Source organism: Dermochelys coriacea, chromosome 22 (assembly GCF_009764565.3).
Source record: "Dermochelys coriacea isolate rDerCor1 chromosome 22, rDerCor1.pri.v4, whole genome shotgun sequence".
Taxonomy (NCBI): domain Eukaryota; kingdom Metazoa; phylum Chordata; order Testudines; family Dermochelyidae; genus Dermochelys; species Dermochelys coriacea.
In genome coordinates, this window is record NC_050089.1 from 3,128,286 (window position 1) to 3,154,433 (window position 26,148).

At 51.0% G+C, this 26,148-nt stretch overlaps 2 protein-coding genes across 12 annotated transcripts in view; one reads left to right on the forward strand and one right to left on the reverse strand.

The window, feature by feature from the left end:
- LOC119846660 (cryptochrome-1-like) overlaps positions 1–7,842 on the reverse strand; it is a 16,959-nt gene extending 9,117 nt beyond the window's left edge. The window contains exons 1-8 of one of the 4 annotated variants that reach the window (XM_043500765.1): positions 7,365–7,842; positions 5,983–6,107; positions 5,558–5,836; positions 3,870–4,064; positions 3,613–3,731; positions 2,337–2,491; positions 1,672–1,812; positions 790–957 (exon numbers count right to left, since the gene is read on the reverse strand). In XM_043500765.1, coding sequence (XP_043356700.1) covers positions 790–957; positions 1,672–1,812; positions 2,337–2,491; positions 3,613–3,731; positions 3,870–4,064; positions 5,558–5,772 — 993 coding nt within the window. In that variant the 5' untranslated portion in view covers positions 5,773–5,836; positions 5,983–6,107; positions 7,365–7,842. Of the gene's footprint in view, positions 1–789; positions 958–1,671; positions 1,813–2,336; positions 2,492–3,612; positions 3,732–3,869; positions 4,065–5,557; positions 5,838–5,979; positions 6,108–7,364 lie in introns of all 4 variants that reach the window. The other 3 variants (XM_038380635.2, XM_043500766.1, XM_038380636.2) reach the window with 3 other exon arrangements.
- Positions 7,650–26,148, forward strand: LOC119846661 (TIR domain containing adaptor protein). Of its 8 annotated transcripts, none has more exons than XM_038380637.2 (4): positions 7,650–8,043; positions 14,066–14,116; positions 24,069–24,653; positions 25,081–26,148. In XM_038380637.2, the coding sequence occupies exons 1-4, from the start codon at positions 7,689–7,691 to the stop codon at positions 25,137–25,139; spliced, it is 1,050 nt and encodes a 349-aa protein (XP_038236565.1). In that variant the 5' UTR covers positions 7,650–7,688; the 3' UTR covers positions 25,140–26,148. The 8 variants fall into 8 exon arrangements, with proteins under 8 accessions (XP_038236565.1, XP_038236566.1, XP_038236570.1 ...); XM_038380638.2 differs by lacking the exon at positions 7,650–8,043 and adding an exon at positions 8,071–8,174; XM_038380642.2 differs by lacking the exon at positions 7,650–8,043 and adding an exon at positions 8,636–8,677.

Sequence of the window (26,148 nt, forward strand, 5' to 3'; positions counted from 1 at the left end):
TCGAGTGGCAGCTACTGTATTTTGAAGCTGAAAGACCAAGGTTCTAGTCTTGGCTGCCCACACCTGTCTGCGGTATCTGGTGACCATGTCTATGGTCTGCTGAGTGTCTGTTCCTCACATCGTCTCTACCTCATCCCTGTATTGAGCAGTTCTCCCTTTGAGGCAAGTATAGGTCAAATTAATCCCTGGTGGAACTCCACGTAGAGTTACACCAGGATGTACTCGGGGCCTGCGAGCACTGGGCATGTAACCGTCTTATTCCGCTATGCAGCTGCAGCTCCCAATAAACATGTAATTGAGGAAGCTTTGCTGCAGTTTTCCCAGGAATCCAAAAGCTCTCCTATGCCAGCCTTGCCTGAGGGTGTGACCTGACAGCCAGGCTGTCTCTAAATGCGTTCCCTCTAGCCAGCACAACCGCTAATCCCCTTGGTGTCAGCACTCGGTTCTCCAACGCTCAGTGGTGGGAATAGCCCCACTGGTGCTGGGAGGCAGAGGGACGGCCCTGCCAGGAGTGCATTAGAATGAAGATCAGGCGTGTAGGGCTGCTGGCTGGGCTCCCTGAGGCCAGGGAGGACTCACTAGGCCCTTCCCTCAGGGTGCAGTTTGTTAATTCAGATTAAACCCTCCCTCTAACTGACCTCTCTTGGCCCTTTGCAAGGATCACCTGACCCCTTCCTAGCTGGGTCCAATAATCGAACTCTCTCCCCCGGCCCTGGCAAACCACCTTGCTACGAGGCTCTTGTCACTGGGACATCATTGTCATTGGCCCATGTTGCCAAAAATGGGTACCTCACTCCAGGCTCTGAGGTGCTCTGGATTGTCATCCCAGTCCACCTGCACACAGATGGGGTTGCCTTCCATCTTGTTGAAATTGGGGATCCCAGCTCCTGCCGTGTAGAAGAACTCCCTCCACAAGAGCTGCCCGTGCAAAGACACGGGCGGGCTGGAGTGTTTCCTCTGTCAAAAAAGGGCAGACGTCATTCTTGTCTCTGGCACATAAGCGAGGAGAGTCCCGGAGAAGGGATCCAATGGTGGTCACTTAGCAGGGATTACTGCTCTTGGTTTCCCAGGCATTCATATACCCAAACACTGACTGGAGTTTAAGGCCTCTGGAAAATGAGGGATTAATAGGACTGGCTAGAGCTGGGCATAATCCAGTGAGGCGCTGTAAAAGCTTCCACCACGCATGCAGCTCTGCCAAGTTACTTCACTCCTTATCCACATCAGCCTCTGCTCTTCTAGGCCTGGGCTTTCTTATTCAGAGGCTAGGATAGAGCCAAACCCTAAAATCCCTTGAACAAACTAAGCCTAGGACAAGCCATGAGACAGATTTTCCTTTGTGATTCTAGGGTTTAAACCCAAGAGGTCAGGGTCTAAGTCTAACCAACTGCATCAACCAGCTCACCCATCTCCTCCTGCTAAGGGGTTCTGCTGCCATTCATGCCCCATTCCCATTGGCTCAGAGGCAGCATCCTCACTGACCATGCCAGGAAGGTTATTTGCCTACCCAGAGCAATAGATCTTACTCCAAATGCCCCACATCGGTATGATCCAGCAACCCTTGCAGGGCAGAGAACTCTGACCTCCACAGTGCACCTACCGGTTCCTTTAGGCCTAACACACGTGCTGGCAAGCAGCTGCCCGATAAAAGAGCTGCCAAGCAAAACTTACCCCCTGGTAGATTTCAGCCACCCTCCACCAGAAGGTTCGCACTGACAAGCATCCAAACTTGATGTAAGGACTCAGGACGGTGGTGCTAGGGCTCAGGGAGTTGGGCTCAGTCTGGGGCTTCTGGAAACTACACACCCAGGCCTGAAAAAGGACAAGAGAAGCAGATGAGAGGTGCCCAAAGCCAGACAGGGAAAAGCACAGAGGACTCCCTGCTCAAGGGAAGAGGATGGCCAAACTATATATGATGGAAACCACTTCAAGCCAGGAGATGCGACAAGCACCCCTAGTTCCAGCACCTATGATCCTGGTACCATAATAAAACAGAGAGCGGAGTAGTTCCATGCACTATCATTCTAATTAGCGTTTTCCACCCGCTCTGCAGTCACTTAGCTCAGGGGTAAGTGATCACAGGTGCAAGGCAACAATGAATTAGGCCTGGGGTCTTTAATGGAGCTGCTGGCAACGCTGTACCTACAGCCAGGGTCCTGGATCTCTCCAGGACACTCCAGCCAAAGCCCATGAGGGCTCAGCACAACGTTGTAGGGAATCAACCTGAGAGGTTTCTCTTACAGTGTTTGCTTGAAAGCTCAAGGGCATAGTGTTAGCCCTTCACTGCCTGCCCCAGGCCTCAGAGCGGGAGAGGGGATCAATGCTAACTACCCTACCGTTCTGTTCATATGCAAGTCAAGCCTGCAAAGTGCCTCAGTCTCTCCTCCTGGGTAGAGGTGAGGACCTGCTTGCTCGGGGTCTTGACCCAGCTCCTCCAGCGTAGGGATCCCATACTCTGCGTCGTGGTTGTCTTTGCAGGGGGTACAGCAATCTGGGGTAATAGGCACAGTCAGTACTTCCGTGCACCATCAACACTAAAATATATTGTACGTTTGTCTAGCCTCTTTAGTTGTAAAGAATCTCAAAGTGCTCTATAGAACTAAACAGGGATTGCTGCACCCAAAACTGAAATGCAGCCACCTCTGGAATGGAACATGGCAACTGTTTTACAGCCTCATAACACCACTACATCAGAGTCTAGGAGAAGAAGAATCCCATGTCCCACGAAACTGCATGGGGATTTTTGGAACACACCAGGGGAAGCCCAGAATACCAACCACAGAAACTTGCAGTCTGAGTGTTGGGATATATCCCCCTGGCAGAGAACCACCACATTGATAAAGACTTGTCCCAAACTCACTGTCCATAAATTCTGGTCTATACCCAGCCTGTTATCAATCCCTTTAATGTTCCCGGCCCCAAGAACCCACACAGTTCCACGGAGGTAGTCCCTGGCTTTCAGGACTCTGAGACTGGGCCTTCAGGCACCAACAAGCCCTGTCTCTCTCGGAGGCTCCCTGCAGCGAATCCAGCCAACCCAGACTCTTGCAGAGGCTTGTACTGGGCCTGTCAAGGCACAGTGCTCTCACTGGGTATTTGCAACAACCCACAAAGCCTTTTCCAAACAAGGGAGACATGTATGAGTCACCTGGCTATTGAAGCTGGAAGGCCTTATGTTAGCCCAGAGAGGCAGAGTAAAGCCATAGGCCATCCTGGCCAAGCTAGTGCAAATGCCAGCCATTCAGGGTTGGACTCCATCTCTGTCCCAGTCTCTCTCCCTTGTCTGGTCCCAGCCTGGGGAGAGCAGCCAGTTTCTTCAGAAGCCCACCCTTCATTCCCGCCCAGGCACAGCTCAGCTCTTTGTCTCCAGGCAGGGCCATGCTGCGTTCACCCTCCCCCCCCCCGCCTGCCAGAGCATCCCACTGCTGAGTGCTGATGAGACTTCCTGTGGTCACTCGGAACCCTCTTTTGATCTGGGACGGTTTCAACCAGTTCCTTAACGACCCTGTTTGTTCCACCCACATTGTGAGGTGACACACACACCTGTAAGGAAGGAAACTTGGGCACATATACTAATCATTAAAATATTACCAAACCCTTTGTCCCACTCACCCTTCAGGTTCTCCAGAGTGGGAGCTGGCACGGGCCGCTTCGGGGGTCCCAGCGCTGCCAGGAGCGTCTGCAGGCGCACATAGGTCAGAGGCACCTTGCCACTGTTCTCAGCAATTACTCTGTGAATAATCAAAGGGACCTATCACCGGGTAGAGCCCACGGGGCAGAAGGCACTGGCACCTTCTTTTGCTGAGACTCCAGGGCTTTAATGCCCAGCAATGAGCAAGTCACATGAGGACCCCGCTCCTGGGACCCACCTGTCGGTGTCATACAAGGTGTTGGACACTTTCTGCATAACCCGAACGCCATGTTCAGCCGCCAGCCTCACCACCTCACTATCGCGCTGCCTGGAGTAGGGCTCCGTGTCTATCTCTAACGTCAGCCGTGTCACCTTCCACTCTTTAAAGAGGACCGGAAATATCTCTGTGGGATGGCCACGCACCACAAACAGCCTGTGGAGATGCCACCAAAACCTAGTCAGCCAGAGGCGAGGTAAACAGCAAGGCCCATGAGTCCAGGCTTGGTGGCTGGGCTCAAGAGAGAGCATTGCATGGGAATTATAGTCTACACATACACTCATCCAAGGCCACTTCCAAGCATGGCACGTTGGAACTTGTCTCTGTGGGTCACACCTCCATTTCAAAAGTCAGGGCAGCTACAACCTGCTCCATTTTATGGCCTGTTGGGTGGATCCCTCAGGCTCCTGGCTGAGGGATGGTTGGGTTCCTCAGGCTTAGAGTGTCTCTGAATTCTACTTCTGACAGCTTAGCAGGGAACACAGGTGCATGAGATCTCTCCGTGCCAGGTCCCTTGGTAGCCTTACCTTGGGGGCTCCAGCCTATGAGCTATGTAAGGAGCCCCTAGCCCTCCACAGGTGGGACACTGGTAAGCAGCAGTCTGCTCATCCCAGGGTGGGAAGGGAAATGCAGACCACATAGCTGGGGAAGATAGCGGTCCCACTTGGGATCCTAGCAATGAGGATATTTAGGAACCCGGCTTCCACCCCTCTGGTGAAGTGGCTCATGTCTAAGACCTCTCATGCATGCTGCATGCTTCATCTCAATTAGGCAGTTGGAGACACAGAGGGTTGTGAGGAACCTCCCCCTCCCCCGCCCCTGCCCCCGCCAAATTCATCCCCATCAACCCCTCAGTAAAAACCTTTCTGCTGCTGGCTACTCCAGCCCTGTAGCCCTCCTTCGCTGCACTTGCTCTCATAACAAAGTGCCCTTTAGAAAGGGTTGCTCAATTCCCATTCAGTTAAGCTCAAGCAGCTCCCAGACCTTCTGGGGCTGCTCCTGATCCTGCTTTGGAAACGCATAGAGGGATGTGCACTGGGAGCCCATTTCTGCATCACCCGGCACCGGCATTCACACCTGGGTGAAGTGCACGTTGCACACGACTAAGTCAGAATGGTAACCATGCACTGCAGTCACGATGTCACTCTGGTGTAGAGCTACAGAGAACCAGGCCCTGTGTATTGGGGGGGGGGGGGGAAGAGGGAAGGGAAGCAGCTACCTCTGTACAGCTCATTCATCTAGCAGATGGAAGCATTATATCATTAAAAAGTAACAGTTGTGAACTGCGGGGGGAGGAGGAGAAAATACCTTTGTTTGACTTAGATTGAAATATTCAGAGGAAGGCAGTTCTCCAGGCACAGAACCTGCCAGCACTTTGCATTGTGAATCTGCAGCTCATTGGCACCATACTCTCTTGGACGGGGGGGGGGACCAGAGGGATCCAAGGAAGCAGAATTCTAGCATCTAGTGGGCCCACCCTGCAAGCCCTGTATGTACACAGCTCCCAATGAACGCGATGCAGGTCCCATGTGGAGAGGGTTAGCAGAGTCAGGCCCATTGTTTCCCCAGGTACCAGAGACAACCCCAGCACTCTAACTGTATTAGCCCTCCCCACACTTGTGCCGAGTATCTGCCTGGATTGGACTTGCCTCGAGTTCAGTTTCTGGAGGCTCTCGTCCAGATCTCTCAGCGACTCAACCAGAAACCTCCAGCGGTTGACGCTGACCCGCATGTTCTTTGGGAACCAGGGGTCGAGGATGAAGATGGGATAGAGCTTGTGGCAGTCTGTCATCGCTGCCAGCAGGGCAGGGTTATCGTGAAGGCGAAGACCCTTACGGAACCAGTGGATCGATACGTGCTTCATCCTGAGGGTTTGGCTCCCTGGTCTGTGCCTTGCTTCTCCTTCCTCTCAGCGTGGGGTCCCCTGGGGGCAAAGGAAAACAAAGGAAATCACCTTGAGAACAGGCACGTGACTCCCCTCCTCCACTCCCCAAGCCAAACAGCACTGAAAGCAATGCGAGTTAGGTGCCTAAATATCTTGGGATCTGGGAAATCAGTGGGAGTTAGGCACCTGAAACCTTGGAGGATCTCGGCTCACGCACTCAGGGCTCAGTCCAGCCACACAGATTGAATATATTCTGATTTTCGACACTTGCTATCTAGTCAGCCGAAGAACAGGAGGTGGGGGGTAATAGGTGCCTGTGGGAGGAAAAAGACCCAAAAATCAGGACTGTCCCTATAAAAATCAGGACATCTGGTCACCCTATATATTTTCACTTCATCAGATGTGAAATCAAATATCAAATATTTTTCCGCTGCATGCATCCGATGAAGTGAGCTGTAGCTCCCGAAAGCTTATGCTCTAATAAATCTGTTAGTCTCTAAGGTGCCACAAGTCCTCCTGTTCTTTTTGCGAATACAGACTAGCACGGCAGCCGCTCTGAAACCTGAAGGGAGCTGTAGCTCCCGAAAGCTTACGCTCTAATAAATCTGTTAGTCTCTAAGGTGCCACAAGTCCTCCTGTTCTTTTTGCGAATACAGACTAACACGGCAGCCGCTCTGAAACCTGAAGGGAGCTGTAGCTCCCGAAAGCTTACGCTCTAATAAATTCGTTAGTCTCTAAGGTGCCACAAGTCCTCCTGTTCTTTTTGCGAATACAGACTAACACGGCAGCCGCTCTGAAACCTGAAGGGAGCTGTAGCTCCCGAAAGCTTACGCTCTAATAAATTCGTTAGTCTCTAAGGTGCCACAAGTCCTCCTGTTCTTTTTGCGAATACAGACTAACACGGCAGCCGCTCTGAAACCTGAAGGGAGCTGTAGCTCCCGAAAGCTTACGCTCTAATAAATCTGTTCGTCTCTAAGGTGCCACAAGTCCTCCTGTTCTTTTTGCGAATACAGACTAACACGGCAGCCGCTCTGAAACCTGAAGGGAGCTGTAGCTCCCGAAAGCTTACGCTCTAATAAATCTGTTCGTCTCTAAGGTGCCACAAGTCCTCCTGTTCTTTTTGCGAATACAGACTAACACGGCAGCCGCTCTGAAACCTGAAGGGAGCTGTAGCTCCCGAAAGCTTACGCTCTAATAAATCAGTTCGTCTCTAAGGTGCCACAAGTCCTCCTGTTCTTTTTGCGAATACAGACTAACACGGCAGCCGCTCTGAAACCTGAAGGGAGCTGTAGCTCCCGAAAGCTTACGCTCTAATAAATCCGTTCGTCTCTAAGGTGCCACAAGTCCTCCTGTTCTTTTTTCTGCAACCTATATATTCTAAGGCCAGAAGGGACTCCACCATCACCTCCTCTGAGGGGCCTAACAAAGGCCATAGGCTGTTCCCTGACTCAACTCCTGCTGGAACCACAGATCTTTTGGGGGAAAGCAGCCAGTCTCGGCTGAAAAGCAGCCAGCGAGGGAGAATCCACCCCAGCCCTGGCGACGTGGTTGCCATGCTTCACCGGCCTCACCAGTAAACGCCCGCGCTTTATTTCCAGCCTCGGCCCTGACGGCTTTGCCGAGGCGGACTGCAGCGGCCGCCTCCGCGTCCTTCTCCCCGGGGTGCTCCGCCTTGGGGCCCCAGCTCCGCTCCCCACCGGCGACAGCAGGCGGCTCCCGCCGCCGCCCGGCCGGGTAACGCTCGGCTCCGGGGCTGGAGGAGGAAGGTTACGAAACACGCCGCCGGCATCCAGCCAGGGCGACGCCAAAAGCCCGGAGCTGCCCGGGGAGGAGCAGAGGGAGGTGGGGCCCTCGGGGCGGCTCCGTAGCTCTGCGCTGCTGGCCGGGGCGAGCCAATGGGCCGCGGGCGGGGTCTAGGGGGCAGCACGGCTGGGGAGAAGAGCCACTTGCGGGGGGGGGGGCACGTTGAGGGGGGGCCCCCCCCTCCCTCGCGCTTGCCCGGCTCTGCTCACTCCCTCGCGCTTGGCGAGCTTTGCCCAGGGCCGCTGCAGTGGGGCGGCCCCGCCAGCGAACCCGGGAGCCCCGCCCTGGCGCGGGTGCCCCGGCGGAGGCGGCGTTTCCTTGCAGGGGCGGCCGCCGACTTCCCCGGCCCGGCGCTTGAGCGGCGCTGGCCCTGCCCGGGACCCGGCCGGCCGGGAGGAGCGCGCGGGCCCCGCTGCCCCCAGAGCCCGGCCGGACGCGCAGGGCTGGGTGAGTAGCCGCCTGGCGTCCCCCCGCCGGCGCTCAGCAGCTCCCGGCCGGCTCCCGGCCTCCAAGTGAGCGGGGCGCCCCAGCCGGGGCAGGAAGCTGCAGCCGGAGGGAGGCATGTGCCTGGCAGCCGGGTTTGTTCCCTTTTTTTCCCTCTTCTTTTCAGATCACTTTTTCAGCGCGCCGGGCTGGCAGGCTGCGGAGGTTTCAGAGTAGCCGCCGTGTCAGTCTGTATCCGCAAAAAGGAACAGGAGGACTTGTGGCACCTTAGAGACTAGCGCATTTATTTGAGCATCAGCTTTCGTGAGCTACAGCTCACTTCGTGGGATGCATTCGGTGGAAAATGCAGAGGGGAGCTTGATATACACACCCAGACGACATGAAACAATGAGTTTATCATACGCACTGTAAGGAGAGGTTTCAGAGTAGCCGCCGTGTCAGTCTGTATCCGCAAAAAGAAAAGGAGGACTTGTGGCACCTTAGAGACTAACGCATTTATTTGAGCATCAGCTTTCGTGAGCTACAGCTCACTTCGTCCGATGCATTCGGTGGACTGTAAGGAGAGTGATCACTTAAGATGAGCCATCACCAGCAAGGTGGGGGGGAAGGAGGAAAACCTTTTGTGGTGACAAGCAAGGTGGGCCATTTCCAGCAGTTGACAAGACAAGTTGACAGTCTGAGGAACGGTGGGGTGGGGGGGAGAAATACCATGGGGAAATAGTTTTACTTTATGTAATGTCACATCCACTCCCAGTCTCTATTCAAGCCTAAATTAATTGTACCCTGTTCGCAAATTAATTCCAATTCAGCAGTCTCTCCTTGGAGTCTGTTTTTGAAGTTTTTTTTTTTTTGTTGAAGGATAACCGCTCTCAGGTCTGTAATCGAGTGACCGGAGAGGTTGAAGTGTTCTCCGACTGGTTTTTGAATGTTATAATTCTTGACGACTGGACAGTCTCTACGTAAAAGAATAAATGGACACAAATCAGATGTCAAGACAGGGGACACAGGAATGTGCCAGCCGCTTCTGGGAGCAGTGTGGGGCCAGGCCAGGCAGGGAGCCTGCCTTAGTCCTACTGCACCACTCGACTTTTAGCAGCCTAAAATCTCTCGGTCTGGCTTCAGTAGCCTCTGGGAGATAGAGCCTGATTCAGGAGACTCCCAGCGAAACTGGGGGGTTGGCGACCCTAGTGGGTGCAGACCCAGAGCTTTGCCGGGAGCTGGCTGTCAGTCCGTTTTGTGGAGAGGGAAATCCATGGGATGTAGGAAAAAAGCCTAGGAGAGCTCTACAAAACTCTACCTGCTATCCTAAGTTCCCTCTAAGCTGTGTGGCCGCATACCTGCCTATTAAGCCCCGCACAGGGGCTCAGGGCTGCGGCCAGGGGAGAGGCGCCCCTCCCCGCCGGCCCAAAGCGCGGACCTGCTGCGGCCGGGGGAGCGGTGCCCTGCCACAGCAGGTAGCGACTGTGGCCAGGGGAGAGGAGCCCCTCCCTCAGCCCGGCACAGGCCCGCCAGAGCTGCCAGGGAGAGATGCCTCCCCAGGTCTCAAGCTGCTGCAGCAAGATAGGGCTGGGGGAGTCCTCTCTCCCCACCACAGCCCCAGGGCAGCCTGCACCCCAACCCTCTCATCCCTGGCCCAACCCCAGAGCCCACACGCACCCAACCCTCTGCCTGAGCCCCCTCCCACACTCCAAACCCCACACATGGATGTAAAAATTTAGAGGGAACACTGGCGCTTCCCCAAGCTGCTGGATATTTCTGCTACCGTGAAACAGTTAATGTTGCCACTTACCCTGAAACCTAACAATGTCTTGTATCAGGCAATGAGATTAACGGAAGAGCCCCTTCCACTCTGATCTCTCATTTCAGGCTCTCTGCAGACTTACCTGTATAGCCTGACATCCAGGTCGCTGGTTGGAGGCTTTCCTTGGAAAGGGCTAGAGCGGTTTAAAAAGTGCTGCAACCCTGCTGGCCTGGCGTGATGGCTACATCACGACCCACTTCCTCTGGGTGAGCTGGTGGACCTGGGTGGAGGGCGCTGGGCTTGCACCCTGCCCCGATGGAATGATGCCTCCAGACTCAGTGATGTTCCAAGAGCAAAAGGGCTTCCATGAAGGCAGGACCATTTCATAGAAGGCCAGTGGCTCTGCACAGCTCCCCTCTCCAACCAGTGGCCTCACCTGTGATCACTGCCAGGAGCTGCCCCAGGCCAGGGGTGGCTGAGCAGAGGGGGACACCGTGTAACATTGTGCTCTTTGCATTGACTTATGATGGGGAATCTCCACCTGGCTGAATGAAGACGATACCACTGAGTCTTGCTACCCCTCTGGCCTAGCCCCTTCCCGACTTGTGGAGCCTGAGCTGTGCCCATAGAGAGGTCTCCATGCAGCTTCCCCTTCCGAACCCCCATCATATGACTGTTGTTAGGAATTACGAGGTAAGGCCGAACATGCTCAGCCTCTTATGAGACAAACATAAAAAGCCCCTGCCCCAGGTACCTCCCGCTCTAAGGGACAGATGCAGAGAAGATGGGATGCACTGGTGCTAATTTAAGTATATAACTCCCTTCCCAGAACACAGAGGTCCTTCGCTGCTGTGCATAGCAGTTTATTATGATCTGTGAGCCCTAAGGCTGCACGTGCTACTTCATTTTTGTAAGGTCACTCGTGCATTTAGTTATTACTAAGCATTGGCTTGTTAGAGTAACAAGAGGGCTGGGACAGTGCTCGCTCCTCTGCTATGGGAGGGTCACTCAGGAGCACTAAGATGGCAGACGTCGGCTGCGTGTTGTAGAGTTGTGGGCTCTGGAGCTACACGCTGGCTCATTATTGCTCAGACTGCATCCATTAGTTTGTCGTTGTAGGGTCCTGAGCATGTTGGTTGGGGGAGGGAAAAGGTGAGTAAGGGGAAGTTTTTACCATATTTGAATCATTTGTTTTAGGGGGACAAACACAACTGACAATTTGGCAAAGAAATACCATTTTTAAAAAAATCTGATTTTTGGTCCCAGCCTCAGCGGTGTCATTATTTTCAGACAAGATTCTGAAACAACCAACTCCAGAAGGATGCAAATCATGTGCTAGGGAAGGCCTGGATACCACTCCTAGTATATAGTCTCACTGCCCCTTTGCATTCCCCATCTGTTTGTTGCAACCATCTTCTCTTGTCATACTTAGACTGTAAGGTCTTCTGGGCAGGGACATCTTTTTCTTACACATTTGCATGGTGCTGAACATAGTGTGCTGGTGCTCTTGGGGCTACCCCCAGATGAATAAATAATTGCACACAGCTGTTTTTTTTTAACCTAAGAAATCATGCACACAGCCAAATTAAAATTAAAAGAGCAGGTGTTCCCCCATTGTCTCTCCCTCCCATCTTGTGTTAAGATCATCTTTGCTAGAGAGAGCAGGAGAGGGATTGCTGATTCTTTAATTTGTGTTCTTAGTTAAATTTTGTTGTAACCCAGGAGGGAGACCCTGAGATCAGCTTTCCAGAAACAATTGTACTGTGTTCTTGGAAATATAGTGTGTGTGTTTTTAAGAACATAAGAATGGTCATATGGCGTTTAGCCCAGTATCCAGTCTTCTGACAGTGGCTGTTGCCAGATGCTTCAGAGGGAATGAACAGAACAGGGCAATTAACCAGTGATCCATCCCCTGTTGTCCCGTTCCAGCTTCTGACAGTCAGAGGTTTAGGCACACTCAAAGCAAGGGGTTGTGTCCCTGACCATCTTGGCTCATAGCCATTGATGGACCTATCCTCCAGGAACGTAGCTAATTCTTTTTTGAACCTAGTTCTACTTTTGGCCTTTGCAATGTCCCCTGGCAACGAGTTCCCCAGGTTGACAGTGCATTGGGTGAAGAAGTACTTCCTCTTGTTTGTTTTTAAACCTGCTGCCTCTTCATTTCATTCCGTGACCCCTAGTTTGTGTGTTTATATGAAGGGGTAAATAACGCTTCCCTGTTCGCTTTCTCCACACCAGGCATGAGTTTGTAGACCCCATTATATGCCCCTCGGTTGTCTCTTTTCTAAATTGAACCACTACAGTCTTTAAAATCTTTCCTCACATGCAAGCTGTTCCGTACCCTTAATCATTTGTGTTACCCTTCTCTGCCCCTCTGTGCCAGGTGCACCAGGTGTGGGCAGGCAGGCTCAGCGAAGCAGGATCCAAGTGTGAAGGGGCTTAGTGTGTCAGGGATCCAGGTGTGGGTTGAGAAGATTCTTTGTAGGGCAATCTGGGTGTGGGCAGCTCAGTGGGGGGATCTGGGTGTGGGGGAGAACTGGATGCACAGGGGCTTAGTGAGGGGTTCTGGGAGCAACAGTAATGGGACTCTGCAGGGGGTCCAGGTGAAGGTGGTTGGGGTTCAGCAGTGGGGGTTGGTGGATGCTCAGTGGGGGGGGGGGGTCCAGATGCTGTGGGAGTGGGGCTCAGTGGGGTAGAAATCCAGGTGAAGCTGGTTGGAGCTCAGTGGGGTGGGGATCCAGGTGTGGGTGGCTCATTGGGGTAGTCCAGGTGCAGGGGGAGTGGGGCCTAGCGATGTCTGAGTGTGTGTGGGGGTCTGGATGCACAGGGGTTGGGGGGATGAGGGAGCAGCTCCCTGTACAGGGATCCCTCTCCCTGCAGCTGAGGAGCGATGGGCGCAGAAAGCGGGGGGGGGGGGGGAGGAGGAAGGAGAACTTTGCAGAGATTCCTGCAGCTGGGGGAGAAATCTGGGGGTGGGTCTGACCCACCCTGGATGCCATGCAGGGGAAGAGGAAGTCCCGTCCTCCCCAGCCCAGGGAGGAGCAGCTGAGCCAGGCACAGGATAGGAGCCACCAGCCGGGTCTTCCCCAGTCCTGCCTCACAGTGATTTACCTCTCTGCCAGCTGCCCAGGGCACCTGAAACATACTGCTTGGAAGGGTCGCTTGACCGCTGTTGTGGCTTCCCTGGCATTTTTCTGTGAAGGAGCAATGAAATCTGCAGGGAACATAAATTCTGCACATGTGCAGTGGTGCAGAATTCCCCCAGGAGTACTCTTGGCAGTTCAGGGACTTGGACAATGCAGATGCCACAGAGAGCGCCACAAAGACTGGAGCTGAAACAGAGCCTGCCTGCCTCCCCCGTGCCTGAGGGACACCCAGAGGCAGGGGGAGGCTGAGCCATGAGCCCAATAGACAAACCAGGCTGCAGAAAGCCTGCACGTAGGTGGTACCACCCCACTGTTTGAGTTGTGTTTCTGGGTGGGACTGAATAGTTGTTACAAGGCCAGACCCTGCCTGTTTGCATCCCGAGCGGGTGGGACTTAAGCCCAGGGGACCAAGTGTCCACTCCGCAAAGAAGGTGCTCTGTTTATGCTCCCAAGGATTCCTATTTGGGTGGAAGGGTCCTGGCACTTTTGGGTGCATTTCCATATGCTGAGGTCTTCTAAACATTGTGCTTGTCTAAGCAAAGCTTGAGCATCAGCAAAAAACAGCCTTTGCCTTATTTTAAAGAAACTGCATATTTGACAATAAGGATCCAAACGCACTCTGGCTCCTGTTCTTGCAACACAAGAGAACCCGAAGTATCCAGTCTGGTGCTCGCTCTTATGGAGTATCTGTTTCCCCTGCCATGCTACAGCCAATATCCTTAGCAACACCCTTGGTGATTTGTGATGGAAGGGTGTGATATCTGTGGGTGGGCAGGATAACTTTTTAGTAAATGGATTTAGTGCAGGCTAGATGGCCTGGGAGACTGACGTGCCCTGTCTACCCCAGACCAGACACCCGTGACAATGAGTGCTCTCTTATGCAGCGCTCGCTAATGGAGTCTGCATGTGGAATATGCTGATTGTTCTTCCCCCCAGGAGTTGGGGGCACGGGGTGCAGTGGTAAAGAAGCAAGCATGGTCTTTTTATTCTGGAATTGTACAGCACCTAGCACAATGGGTCCTGGTCTTTGACTGGGATTCCTAAGTGCTATGGGCCTACAAATACATAATACGCTGAATTTAATACCAGCATGAAAGAAAGCAGAACAGCTGCTGACCAGTTGTCCTTTCCGTTACAGGCCAAGATTCATGTGGGCACTTCTCATCTGACTGTTATCCTGATATGGCTGGTGAGTAAACAAGGAGCATGTTGACAGCATGATCTGATTGAGCGAGGGGCTGGGAACAGGAGGCAGAGTGTCTATCCCTGCTCTGCCCCTGACTTGCTATGAGCCTGGGAGAGTCGGTTTTACTCTGGTGCGTTTTCCCCGTTCTATGGACCAGGGATAACGTACCCAGCTCTATAAAGTGCTTTGCTCTCATAGCTGAGAAGGGACATAAGCGAATCACGAACCACCCCTCGTCCGTTTCAACTCTCACACACCTTGTCAGATTCTAAATGAACCATATCGGCTCAGGGCAGGAACTTGGCCACTGCTGCGGACAGACTCTGGAGATCTCAGCTCAATGTGCAGTTGCAGTCCAACCCCCCCCCCCACCCCCTCCCAACCTAGCAAGTAAGATGGTGGGTTGCACAAGGAATGGGATGGAGGATACAGAAACCTATCATTAGTGACAGATGTAAATCAACTGTGTGGTCCTCTCTGGAATACTGTGTGCAGTACGGCCACCCTGTCTCTAGGAGGACGATGGGAGTTAGCAAGGCTTCTAAGAAGGGCAACAAGAATGATCAAGGCCATGAGAATTTTCCCTAGGAGAAAAGATGGGATTGTTTACTTTAGAAAGGACACCACTAAGAGGGAAAATGTAGCAGAGGTTCTTGGGCCAACCACTGCCTCAGTTTCCCCTCTCAGATGGGGATCCACAGTGCATTTAGATCACCCAGGTGACTTAACCCTCCAGTTGAGTCAGGAGAGTCCCACCTCCTGGAGTTGGGGTCAGATCAAAATCCCAAATCTTCCACCCCATCCGCGGCCCTTCCTCTCAGGACCTGTCCCATTCCAGAACAATAGCCTTTCTCCTAGCTCCAGTCAGGCACTGTCAAGGGATCTTGAGTTAACCACAATTCATGACAACAAATTCTGGCCAGGATATTGTGAGGTGATGAGTCATCCCTGAACTAGAGCCTGGCTAAACCACACGTGTGGATGAGTCACTCCTGTACTACTTGTGGCACCTTAGAGACTAACAAATTTATTTGAGCATAAGCTTTCCTGAGCTACAGCTCACTTCATTGGATGCACTGAAGTCCTCCTTTTCCAGCCTGGCTCCCAGCCCTACTCCTGCCTTGCTCCAATCCTGTTCTTGACTCCTGATTCTGGCTCTGCCCCTGGCTCCAGTTCCTGGCATGACTACTTTTGTGAATTATACCTGATAGGCTACGCGCAGTTAGAGTCTAGGCTGAGGCACACGAACAAAGTCTACAACTGCAGAGTTCCCAAAGATATTAAGTTTATTACGCTCGAGCGTGGTGCCCTCCTGCTAGTCAGAAGGGGACCCCGAATGCAGATTATACAAAGATTATATGCTTTTTCGCAAAGCATGTTGCCTTCGTGCATCGGAAACTTTAGACAATAGACAAACTTTTTCTTTATCTACTACTTATCCCTGCTAGATACATTCTCCGTGCTAAACCCTTACTTCAGCTACACAACATGGCCCTAAAGCAGTGCATCAGTAACCTTTCTTATCAGGATGGGAGGCCTACATCAAAAGGCCAGGAAGCAGGGAGTTAGGAACAGACAAAGAACAGAAACCGGAAGTCGAGACAGGCTGGAGACAAGGGGGGGTTTTCACAGGAATGCAGTATCTAAGGAACACTCCCCCTGGTGCATGATGTGCTTGCTTTTAGACAATGATGACCAAACCAACATGAAGTCACGTATGCTAAATTTTCCTTAACAGTCCCCCCTTTTCTTTTGTACATCAGTAAGCTATATCGGGGCTGAGTAACTGCGATGCAGGGTTAGCAGTTGCCGACAGCACATATTACAACACTGTAGGCATACAAAAAATAACACAAAAGCAATAACAGCCAAAAGGATTAAATACAAAATACGCCGTCCCCAAGCTCCCACATCCGGTAGCTATGAGGTGAGCCAGTCCCAGACTTTCTGGAATCCAGCGCTGGTATTGTTGAGGCTGACCTGGTGGAATAGGGCTGCCTGCTGCATGACGATGTGGATGTCAGTTTCTACTCTGTGGTGCTGATTTACAAATACACAACAGCTTGAGTTAACTAGAGCATAAACTTCGTCCTGGTTTGCAAGGAGATAATCCAAGGCTAGGCGATTTTTGCAATGTAGTTTGGGATAGCTGAGTTACTTCAATTTGAAGGGCAGATAAGGCGTCTGCAGTAGCATTTGCCATTAATTTTAAAGCAGCTGAAATGTTAACTATAGCTTTTTTTAACTCGCTTACTTTTAACTGTGGCAGAAACCAACGTACCAAGGAGTGAAAGCCTGTGGGCCGTTGAGAAAGAGGGTTTAAACGAATACTTCGTCGTTTTTTTATACTAGATTGTGGATCTTTTTCTGGGTCAGGGTCTGGCGTACTGTCATGGTGGGTACTATAGCTCCTAAGGTACATGTACCACACTATCTTGCCGGGAGAACTTTATAGGCTGTGTGATTGCATAACTAATACTATCTAGACCTTCCAGGGACTGGCCCCGGGACCCCGGAGTAGGTGGAGGGGCCTGCCGCACCAGAGCTGATCTGGGTGGTGTCCTTTCACTTCACAAAATTTTTTTTACAAAAACTGTATTTTCTATGCCTTTATGTTGTGAAACACAAAGCATAATTATTTTGGGCCACCATATTAATAGACTATATTTGGATCGTAACATTTTCATTAAATGTAGTGTTTGTCTATAGCTTAGCTTGGAGTGTTCGATTAAGAGGGATAGGTACCCCCTACTAACGGGACCCCCTGACCCAAATATGTGGTGGTATGAATATAAATCTAACACTGCGTTCGATTTACACTTTGTTTTATAGTGCGGGTTAAATTTAAAAAGCTATTGCCCTTTCATCTTTGTGCTGGACTTGGGAATAGGGAGAGGAATCCCCAGGCAAACTATACTAATGTCAGGTTTCAGAGTAGCAGCCGTGTTAGTCTGTATTCGCAAAAAGAAAAGGAGTACTTGTGGCACCTTAGAGACTAACAAATTTATTAGAGCTAAGTGAGCTGTCGCTCACGAAAGCTTATGCTCTAATAAATTTGTTAGTCTCTAAGGTGCCACAAGTACTCCTTTTCTTTATACTAATGTCGGCATCTTTTTCTGTACCATATAAAAAACAACACTACTAATGTAAGTTTAATAAACAGGAACACAAGAAGTCCTGGTGGGCTGTAAAGGTCCCAATAGCTGGAAAGCTCAGTTCGTGGGTTGGTAGTGGTGTTCATTCGTGAAGTGGCTCGTCCGATGGCTTGTCGGGGTCAGGTGGGGGTCCCAGGGCCAACTTAACGTAGCTATGATGAATCCAGGAACTTTTACCTGCAACTTTTAAAGCAGAATAAGTACATAACAGAACCTGATACGGCCCCTCCCACTGGGATTCCAGGGGGTCGGTGCGGGGGATCTTTTTTACCATTACTTAATTTCCTGGTTTAAAAGAATGAACTTGTAACTTTAAGGGTGCGGTTTGAAACAATTGAGCTTCAGACTGGTTGTCAGTTAGCTCTTTTTGCAGTCTGGCAACATATCTGGCCAAAGTTTTATTTTTATTCAAGAGGCCAGCATATGCAGGAACATAAGTTCCCGGGACTAAAGCTGGTCTTCCAAACAACACCTTAAATGGGGACAGGCCTAGGGGCATGCGTGCGGTTCGTCTTATGTGCCATAAGACTATAGGCAAGGCATCTGGCTACTTAAGTCTGGTCTTTTTACAGAACTTCGCTACTATTGTCTTTATTGTTCGGTTCATGCTTTCACCTGACCTGCAGACTGGGGGTGGTACGGAGTATGTAATTGTCGAATAATTTTTAAGCACCGGTACAATTTTTCTAAAATTTTTGCAGTAAAGTGTGAGCCCTGATCTGAATTGATGACTTCAGGGACACCAAACTTGGGTACAATGTTTTTCATTAAAAACTTTACCACAGATCATGCGTCTGCCTTTCGGGTTGGTATTGCCTCAGGCCATCCGGAAAGTTGGTTCACTATAACAAGGAGGTGGTGAAACCCTGAGCTTTTAGGCATTTCTCATAGTCCATCTGCAAGCGTTGAAACGGGAAGTTTGCCCAAGGTCTTTCCCTCTTCGAGTCGGCATTGAGCCGAGTCTTAGCAAAGAAGACCAGGCAAGAAGGGCATGAGCTGAGAGCCCGCTTCACCGCTGGATAAACATGGGGCGCCGCCCAAGATTTTAGTATAGCAGCCACCGTGCCCTGGATACCAGCGTGACCCAAGGAATGAAAACAATAAGCAGCTGGGAGCAGATAACGGCGGGGGGAGAATAGGTTTGTTCTTGATTCGCCAAACTTTGTCAGGGCCCTCAGATTCTTTTTAGTGTTTCTAGTCTCAAAGCTCTTCCGAGCATACGTCAGCATATAACAGCATCTAGTCAGCAGGTGGGAAGGGCGTATCCAGGGGGAGGGAAGCCGAAACCAGGAGGGGCTGTAGAGCTGCAGCCTTCGCGGCTGAGTCATCTAATGCATTGTCCTGCGATACAAAAGTGTTAGGCTGTCTATGCGCATAACAGTGAACTACCGCCACCTGGCGAGGGGCCTGAATGGCATCCAAAAGGGCAGAAATTAGAGGGTCATTAGCGATTTTTTTGTGCCTGAGGAGGTTAAAAAAACGTTGTTGTTTCCAGAGCTGGCCCGTAGCATGGCAAACACCAAAAGCGTACTTAGAATCTGTGTAGATAGTAACAGTTCTTTTCGAAGACAGCAAACAAGCTTTGGTAAGCGTGTATAACTCTGCACCCTGGGCGCTGAAGGAAGGTGGTAGGGGGGCAGCCTTGATAACGTCTGTCTGAGAGGTAACTGAATAGCCCGAGACCCGGTGGCCATCTAAATAGTACGAGGACCCATCGGTGAAAAGGAGTAAATCAGGCTTGGTTAAAGGGGAGTCAGCTAAATCCGGGCGAGGCTTACCATCTTGCGCGACGATATCTATACATACATGGTGAGGGGTACTGTCCTCCGGGAGGGGTAGCATCGTGGCTGGATTGAGGACGTTGCTGTGGTGTAAAGTAATGTTGTCAGCAGCCAACAGGATTAGTTCATACTTACGAGCTTGCTGTGGAGACAATGCATGTGTTGTTTTAAGAGAACCTCAACTACGTGAGGGACCCAGACAGTCAGAGGGTGCCCTAAAACAATAGGTCGTGATCGTTCAACTATGGCAGCAGCAATGGATCACACACAGGAGACAGCTCCGAATGACAGGGTCCAGCTGCACTGAGTAATAGGCTACGGGGCGTGGGCGATCTTCCAGGTATTGCAAAAGGACGCCGCTGGCCACCCCCTGGTGTTCGTGAGTGGAAAGAGAAAATGGCTGACTAATCCAGGAATTTCAAGGCGGGCGCAGAGATCAGAGCCTTCTTGGTGGATTCAAAAGCGGCTTTTATTTTCGGGGTCTAGGAGACAGGATCGGGGGTCGATGTTGTGGTGGCCTGGACTAGGGCTTTGACTAGTTTTCCAAAGGCCAGTATCCAGGGTCGACAGAACCCCGCAGCTTCCAGGAAAGCCCGTAACTGCTTTTTTGTAACCGGGCACGGGCAATCCCGAATTGTCAGGAGAGAGCAAACACTCCCAGGGCTGAATCACAAAGCCTAAATAAATTACCTGATCTTTGCTCAGCTGCAGTTTGGATGGAGATGCACGATGACTCTTATTGGCTAGGGCAGTAAGCAAAACAACAGAGCCAATTAAACATGCATTATAATCAAAGGCAGCAATTATCAAATCATTTACATATTGAACTAGGACAGACTAACTAGGCAAGACAATATTTTTTAAATTTTTGGTGAGAATCCGGGAAAAAATAGTGGGGGATCTTGAAAACCCTTGGGGAAGAAGCGTCTACGTTAGCTGCTGGCCCTTTCAGGTGAACGCAAACAAATAGTGAAAATCGGGGTGCAAAGGGATACTGAAAAATGCCGCACACAAATTTACGACAGTAAAACAAGTGACCAACTGAGGAATTAGTATTAGAATAGTGCTCAGATCAGGGACAACTGGATGGGGGGCTATAAAATAACCATTTATAGCCCATAGATCCTGAACAAACCCATAGACTGGACGCTCGTCTGGTTCCGGTTTAGGCCTCCTTACAGGAAGAATGGGAGTATTACAGAGCGAACTGCGGGGGACTAGAACCCCCTGAGTCAAATAGCTCTCAATAAGAAGTGAAATGCCCTCTTCCGCCTCCCTCGGCAAGGGGTATTGTTCTACAGAGGGAGGCCTTCTGTTTCTTGTTCCTTGTTTCCAGACTAACTGGAACGGCTGATTTAAGAAGGCCTACGTCGGTAGAATTCGTGCTCCACAAACTGCATGGAACACTGTATGTTTCAGAGGGGACATCAGGAACCGGGGTAACCGATGCCATAAGAGAAGCAACAGCCGAGTCCGGGAAGGACATGCAGAGCCCCTCGGGGGCGCAATATATATGGGCCCCTAGTTCGCTCAGCACATTCTGCCTGAGAAGGTTCGTGGGGCCCTTTGGCATTGCAACAAATCTATGTGACAACTTTAAAGGACCAAGCTCAACAGGGACAGGGTAGGATAGAGGAACGGGGCATGGATTGCCCTCTATACCCTGCACCCAAACTTTGGTATTGGAAAGAGAGCCCGGAACAAAAGTTAAAGTGGAGAGGGTGGCACCGGTATCTACTAAAAAAGGCACAAGCTGTTCCCCAACTTTTAGATAAATTTGCAACTATAACCCCAAATTCCATTTTAATTCTTTCAAGGTTTCCAAAATCTCTGCCTTTAGTTACTGGGGGTCTACAAGGTCCTGGGGAGCGTTAGGGGGAAAGGAAGAATTAGTCTCTACCTGACTTTTCTAAGGAGCCTCTCGGAAAAGCAGGGGGCACTCTTTTTTTTAGTGTCCCGGTTGTTTGCAATAGTTCCCGTTTCTTCCCCTGTTCCATGCTTCTCCCTGACCTGTTCCTCGCCCACGACCCCTCCCTCCTGAACTGTCCCGACCCTGCCAGGGCTAGTTGCCAAAGGGTACTTGCAATGCTGCTGCCAGCATACCAACCTTTTTTTTTTTTCTGTTTACGCTTTTTTTTTTTTGCTTTTTTTTTATTTTTACTATTGAACACAAAAGTGGTCAGGCACACTACTTCATGTGAGGGCTCTCCCGGCCAATTGGGAACATGTTTACAGAAATATTTCTTTATATCTGATGTTGCCTGATTGACATAAAAGGAGACCATCATAGGACAGTTTTCTTCCGCCTCAGGGTTTATACCACCTCTATATACGTGGATCTGTTTGGACAACCAAGCCAAAAAGGCGGAGGGTGGCTCATTAAGCTCCTGCTGGCATTCACGAATTTTAGACTGATTAGCTGTTTTACTACTAGCTTTGCGTATAGCCTCCAAAAGGCCGTTATTACCAGCCTTTAAAAGGCGCATTTGGTCGGTCATATTGGGATTTCAATCGGGATCAGTCAAGGGCCAAGGAGTCTGGGTATTATCTTCTCCTGCCCAGCGCCGATTAGCATCCAGAATGGAATATTTCTCGTCAGGGGTGAAAAGTGTGTCCAGGATTACCTGAACATCTCCCCATGTAGGACTGAACACAGTAAATACAGACCGAACGGTTTGCAGAACCTTCTCTGGATCTTCACACAGGTGGGGCATCTACTGTTGCCATGTTACTAAATCACCTGGGCCGAAGAGGCGGTGAACAGATAGTCTTCCCCCATGTTCACCGCCATCTGCACCATGGCTAACAAGGGGTTGTTGAACAAGGGGAGTTTGCAGAGCAACTGGCGGGTCAATAGTGGGCCTATACGGGTTGGGGGGTGGCAAGCAAGGAGGTAACGGGCATAAGTCAGAAAGCCGAGGGTAAGCCAGAGGAGGGGCAGAAGCAGGCATAGCACAGAGCGGGGCTGGAGACCCCTGAGATAAGTAAGAAAAGGAGGAGGAGAGAGGACGTTCTTTCACACACGCATAAGCCCAGTTGTTCCATACATACCAATAATTTATCTGGGCTGGAGCTTTGTCCTCCAGCCTTTTCCTAAGTGCTGTTAATTTTTCCTGAGCAAAGGACCCATCTGGTGGCCATTCGAAAGGTGTTTGAGTTGTTAGTGCTGGCTACTCAACTTTGCACAAGATCACAGCTTTCTTTTTATTTAACTTATGGGTACCAGAAATATTCCTCCAATTCTCGAGAATTTCAGCCGAAGGGGTCCCCTTACTTACACTCTGCCCAGAACCCATAATGGGCTACTAAAAGGACACTAAATGTGCCACTTTATCACCTAAGCGACGGCTCACACTGCTGCTCCTCGGAGTTCTCAAAGGTGAACTCACCCTGTGCCGGCTGGAGCTGTCCGAGAGGAGGAGTGTGGTCTCGCTCGTCGCGGCGAGCCTAGAGTCCCTTCGTGGTCGCCAAGAACTGTTGCGAATTATACCTGATAGGTTATGCACAATTTGAGTCTAGGCTGAGGCACACAAACAAAGTCTACAACTGCAGAGTTCCCAAAGAGATTAAGTTTATTACGCTCGAGCGTGGTGCCCTCCAGCTAGTCAGAAGGGGACCCCGAATGCAGGTTATACAAAGATTATATACTTTTTAGCAAAGCATGTTGCCTTCATACATCGGAAACTTTAGCCAATAGACAAACTTTTTCTTTATCTACTACTTACCCCTGCTAGGTACATTAATCTCAATGTTTGTTCTTTGACCCGTTAAACTTTTACCCCCAATTGGGGAGATTGCAGATTATGTATTCTTTACGCCACCCACTCCTAAACTGAATTTCGCCCCCCTTGATAATCTGTACCTTATTCCCTGATAACCAGAAACTTCTATGCCTAAACTCTGTACCATTTTCTTTTTTCTTCAACATTATCTTAATAAAATTATTAAATCTAAGGAACACTCCTCCTGGTGCATGATGTGCTTGCTTTTAGATAATGGTGGGCCCCAAACCAAAATGAAGTCACATATGCTAACTTTTCCTTAACACTGCCACCACACTGACCACTAGGCGTGACCATCTATGTCTCAGTTTCTGACGCATTAAACTTCCTGCTTCAGGACTTGAGCTGATCTCTAACTATAACAGTGAGGGGCACTGCAGGATTCTTACATCTTCCCCTAAAGCCTCTGGTGTTGGCCATTGCTAGAGACAGAGACCTCAGGTCTAATCCAGTTTGGCAGTTCCCATGTAAACCTGACCTAACTCCTAATTTAGAGCTGCTGGGGATTTGGGGTGATGAAAGCTGAAGTAAGCGGTAAGGAGGCAGATTCTGCACTTCATCCCCCTGTGCTTTACTAACTCTTGTCACCTTGGAAAGGCTGCCCTATCTGGGGCGGGGCGGAGCAGCTGCCATCCCACAGAGCAGTGAGTGGAGGGGGAAGCTTTGCCCAAGGGCACCTGGGAAAACGTTAGTCTGTCAACCAACTTCAAGAGTCTGTGCAGTGCAGAGAGTACTTACGGCTCACCCAGGTCCCCGATGCAATAAGGTATCTGGAGCTTGGATCTCCCTCTGCAGGAAGAAGGGCAGAGAGATCCAAGCTAGGACCCTATCCTGAGGCTCCAGAGGGTATTTTAGACCTGATGCCCAGTGGCTCCAGTTAAAACCTCCTTGAACGCCAGAATTTTTTTAATTGGCTTTTGATTACAGCCCAGCCACTCAGATCCTAATCTCCCTGTGCCCTTCCATGCCTGGAGCTGTACGGAATGGCCTCTCTCTCGAGACACTGTTGGACTAGACCTGTCTGCTCCACCTTAGCACCAGACCGGTCTGCCCAGTTCCTGGGGCTGGGCTGACACTGGGTCTCTGTGGCTCGGCTCCCAGAGGGCCCCATGATAAGAAAGCAGGAGGTTCAATGTCCGGAAATGCTCCTTGTGGTGCATGGGGGAGGGGCTGTGAATATGCCCACGAGGCCTTTCAGCCTTCAGTGAATCTCACTCTGGTCTCTTAAACTCCACAGGCTGGGTCAGGCGGCTCCTGCAGAAACCCAAGCAAAGCTCCAGCTCCGCAGGAAGCAGCTTGAACACCAAACTGTCACCACCCTCCTCCTCGGCAGTTGTCACCAGCTCTTCCACCAGCAGTTCAGTGGCCAGCCTGTCTCCTGCCTCCCAGGTGAGCATCAGCAGCTCAGGGAGGGCTCGCTGGGCCAAGAGCTATGATGTGTGCATCTGCCACGGCCACGGGGACTTTGAGTTTGTCGAGGAGATGGTCTCCTATCTGGAGAGCCAGCCCGAGGGCATCCGCTGCTTCCTGCAGCTGCGGGATGCCATGCCGGGGAGTGCTATCACGACAGAGCTCTGCGACGCTGTCCAGAACAGCCACTGCTGGGTCCTGCTAATAACCCCCAGCTTCCTCGAGGATCCCTGGTGCAGGTACCAGATGCATCAGGCGTTGGCAGAGGCACCGATGGCCAATGGGCGCACCATTCCCGTGCTGAAGGGCATTGACCGGAGAGACTACCCCCGGGAGCTGAGGTGCCTCTATTATATCAATGTGACACACAAGGAGAATGGCTTCAGGCAGATTAAAGACACGATCCTGCGCTGTAAGTAAACTGTAGGGGGCACTCGGCTTCATAATGGGCCCGTATAGGGTGTTTGCTGTTCACTCTGCACAGGCTAAGCTAAACAACCTGGAGTGTCCCTTCAATCATACCCTGCATTTCTATTGCACCTTCTGGGCTCTAGGAGTGACTCTCACCAGCCATGGGGTGGAACACAGCAGCTGTCTGACAGCCCACAGACACTGTACAACTTTCGGGGATGGGAAGTAGAGAATCCTGTGTCCCTCTGAAACTGCAAGGGAAGATCTAAAAAGAAGGGGCTGGGGCCTCTGTATCCCACTGGAGTGCGGTACAGTGTAGGATCTCTCTCTGGGACGAGAGGTACAGATACATTGCAGTGTGACAATGCTGGAACATCAGTCCAGCTGATATCCCTTAGTGACCCTGGTTTCTGTCTTGTGTCCCTCAGACCTGCAGGAGCTCTGTCATGAGCACCATGAGCAGAATAGAGTAACTGGAGTCCTGTAGGGGAAGGGAGCATCTCGAGAAAGCAGATCCCGGCCGAAGGGAAATGGAACGAGAATCCACAGTGCTGTTTCCAAAGTCTCTGGAGCTGCCTTATTTGATCTCAGTGGAGAGCAGATTCCAGGCGGTCTACGGCCAAGTTCCCCAATGCACAAAGCACCTATAGAACTACAAATGCGAACTGACCCTCACGAGGGTTTCTGAACAGAAGCATTTCTCTCGCGTCGGGCTGCTCCACACCATGAACACTAATATCAAGCACCGCTGAGAGGACAAGCAAAATGTCTAGCACCAATGCAGAGTGAGGCTAAACGCTTGGAAGAAGTATGAGGCTTGTTCCACGTTGGACTGTACAGTGCAGGGGACTTGGTGGGAATCTGGAGCTTGAGCGTTGGTGACTCCAAGTAGTCGAGGGTAAACACAGCTAAATGGAGTTTACCCACTTCTCATTTGGGGAGTAGGAAGTCTAGTTTAGGGTCCGTCCTTTCAGGAAGCATATAGGCAGTTAAATTTCTAATTACCTTCCAAAAGCCAGTTTGGAGGTGTTACAATACACACTGTTGCCTATGTTAAATTCCTCCAAGCCCCAAGGAGGATAGATGCTAACTCCATTATATATATTCCACAGCTGTTTGGGTGGCAGCTGCTGATCAGCTGGGGGAGGCGCGTGGGGGAGGAGGAAGAGCAGCAGGTGGGTGTGGCCTCAGGGAGGGGCGGAGCAAGGCAGGAAGAGGCGGAGCAAGGGCAGGGCCTTGGGGAAGGGCAGGGTCTTGGGGCGGGACAGTGGAGCACTCCCGGGGTGGGAGGGGAAAGAAAACTCAACACCTATGACAAGGAGTATAAACTGACAAGGAGATTTCCCCTTTTGGAGCTGTAACACTCGTATAAAGAGGAGCTACGCATAGGCTCATCTTTGGTATTTTGAGTGTAATGTCAGTTTAAGTTTTGATTTTTACAATTGTAATTTAAATGTGTGTACAAATGAATGCAGAAAAGTGTTATTTTTATCAAA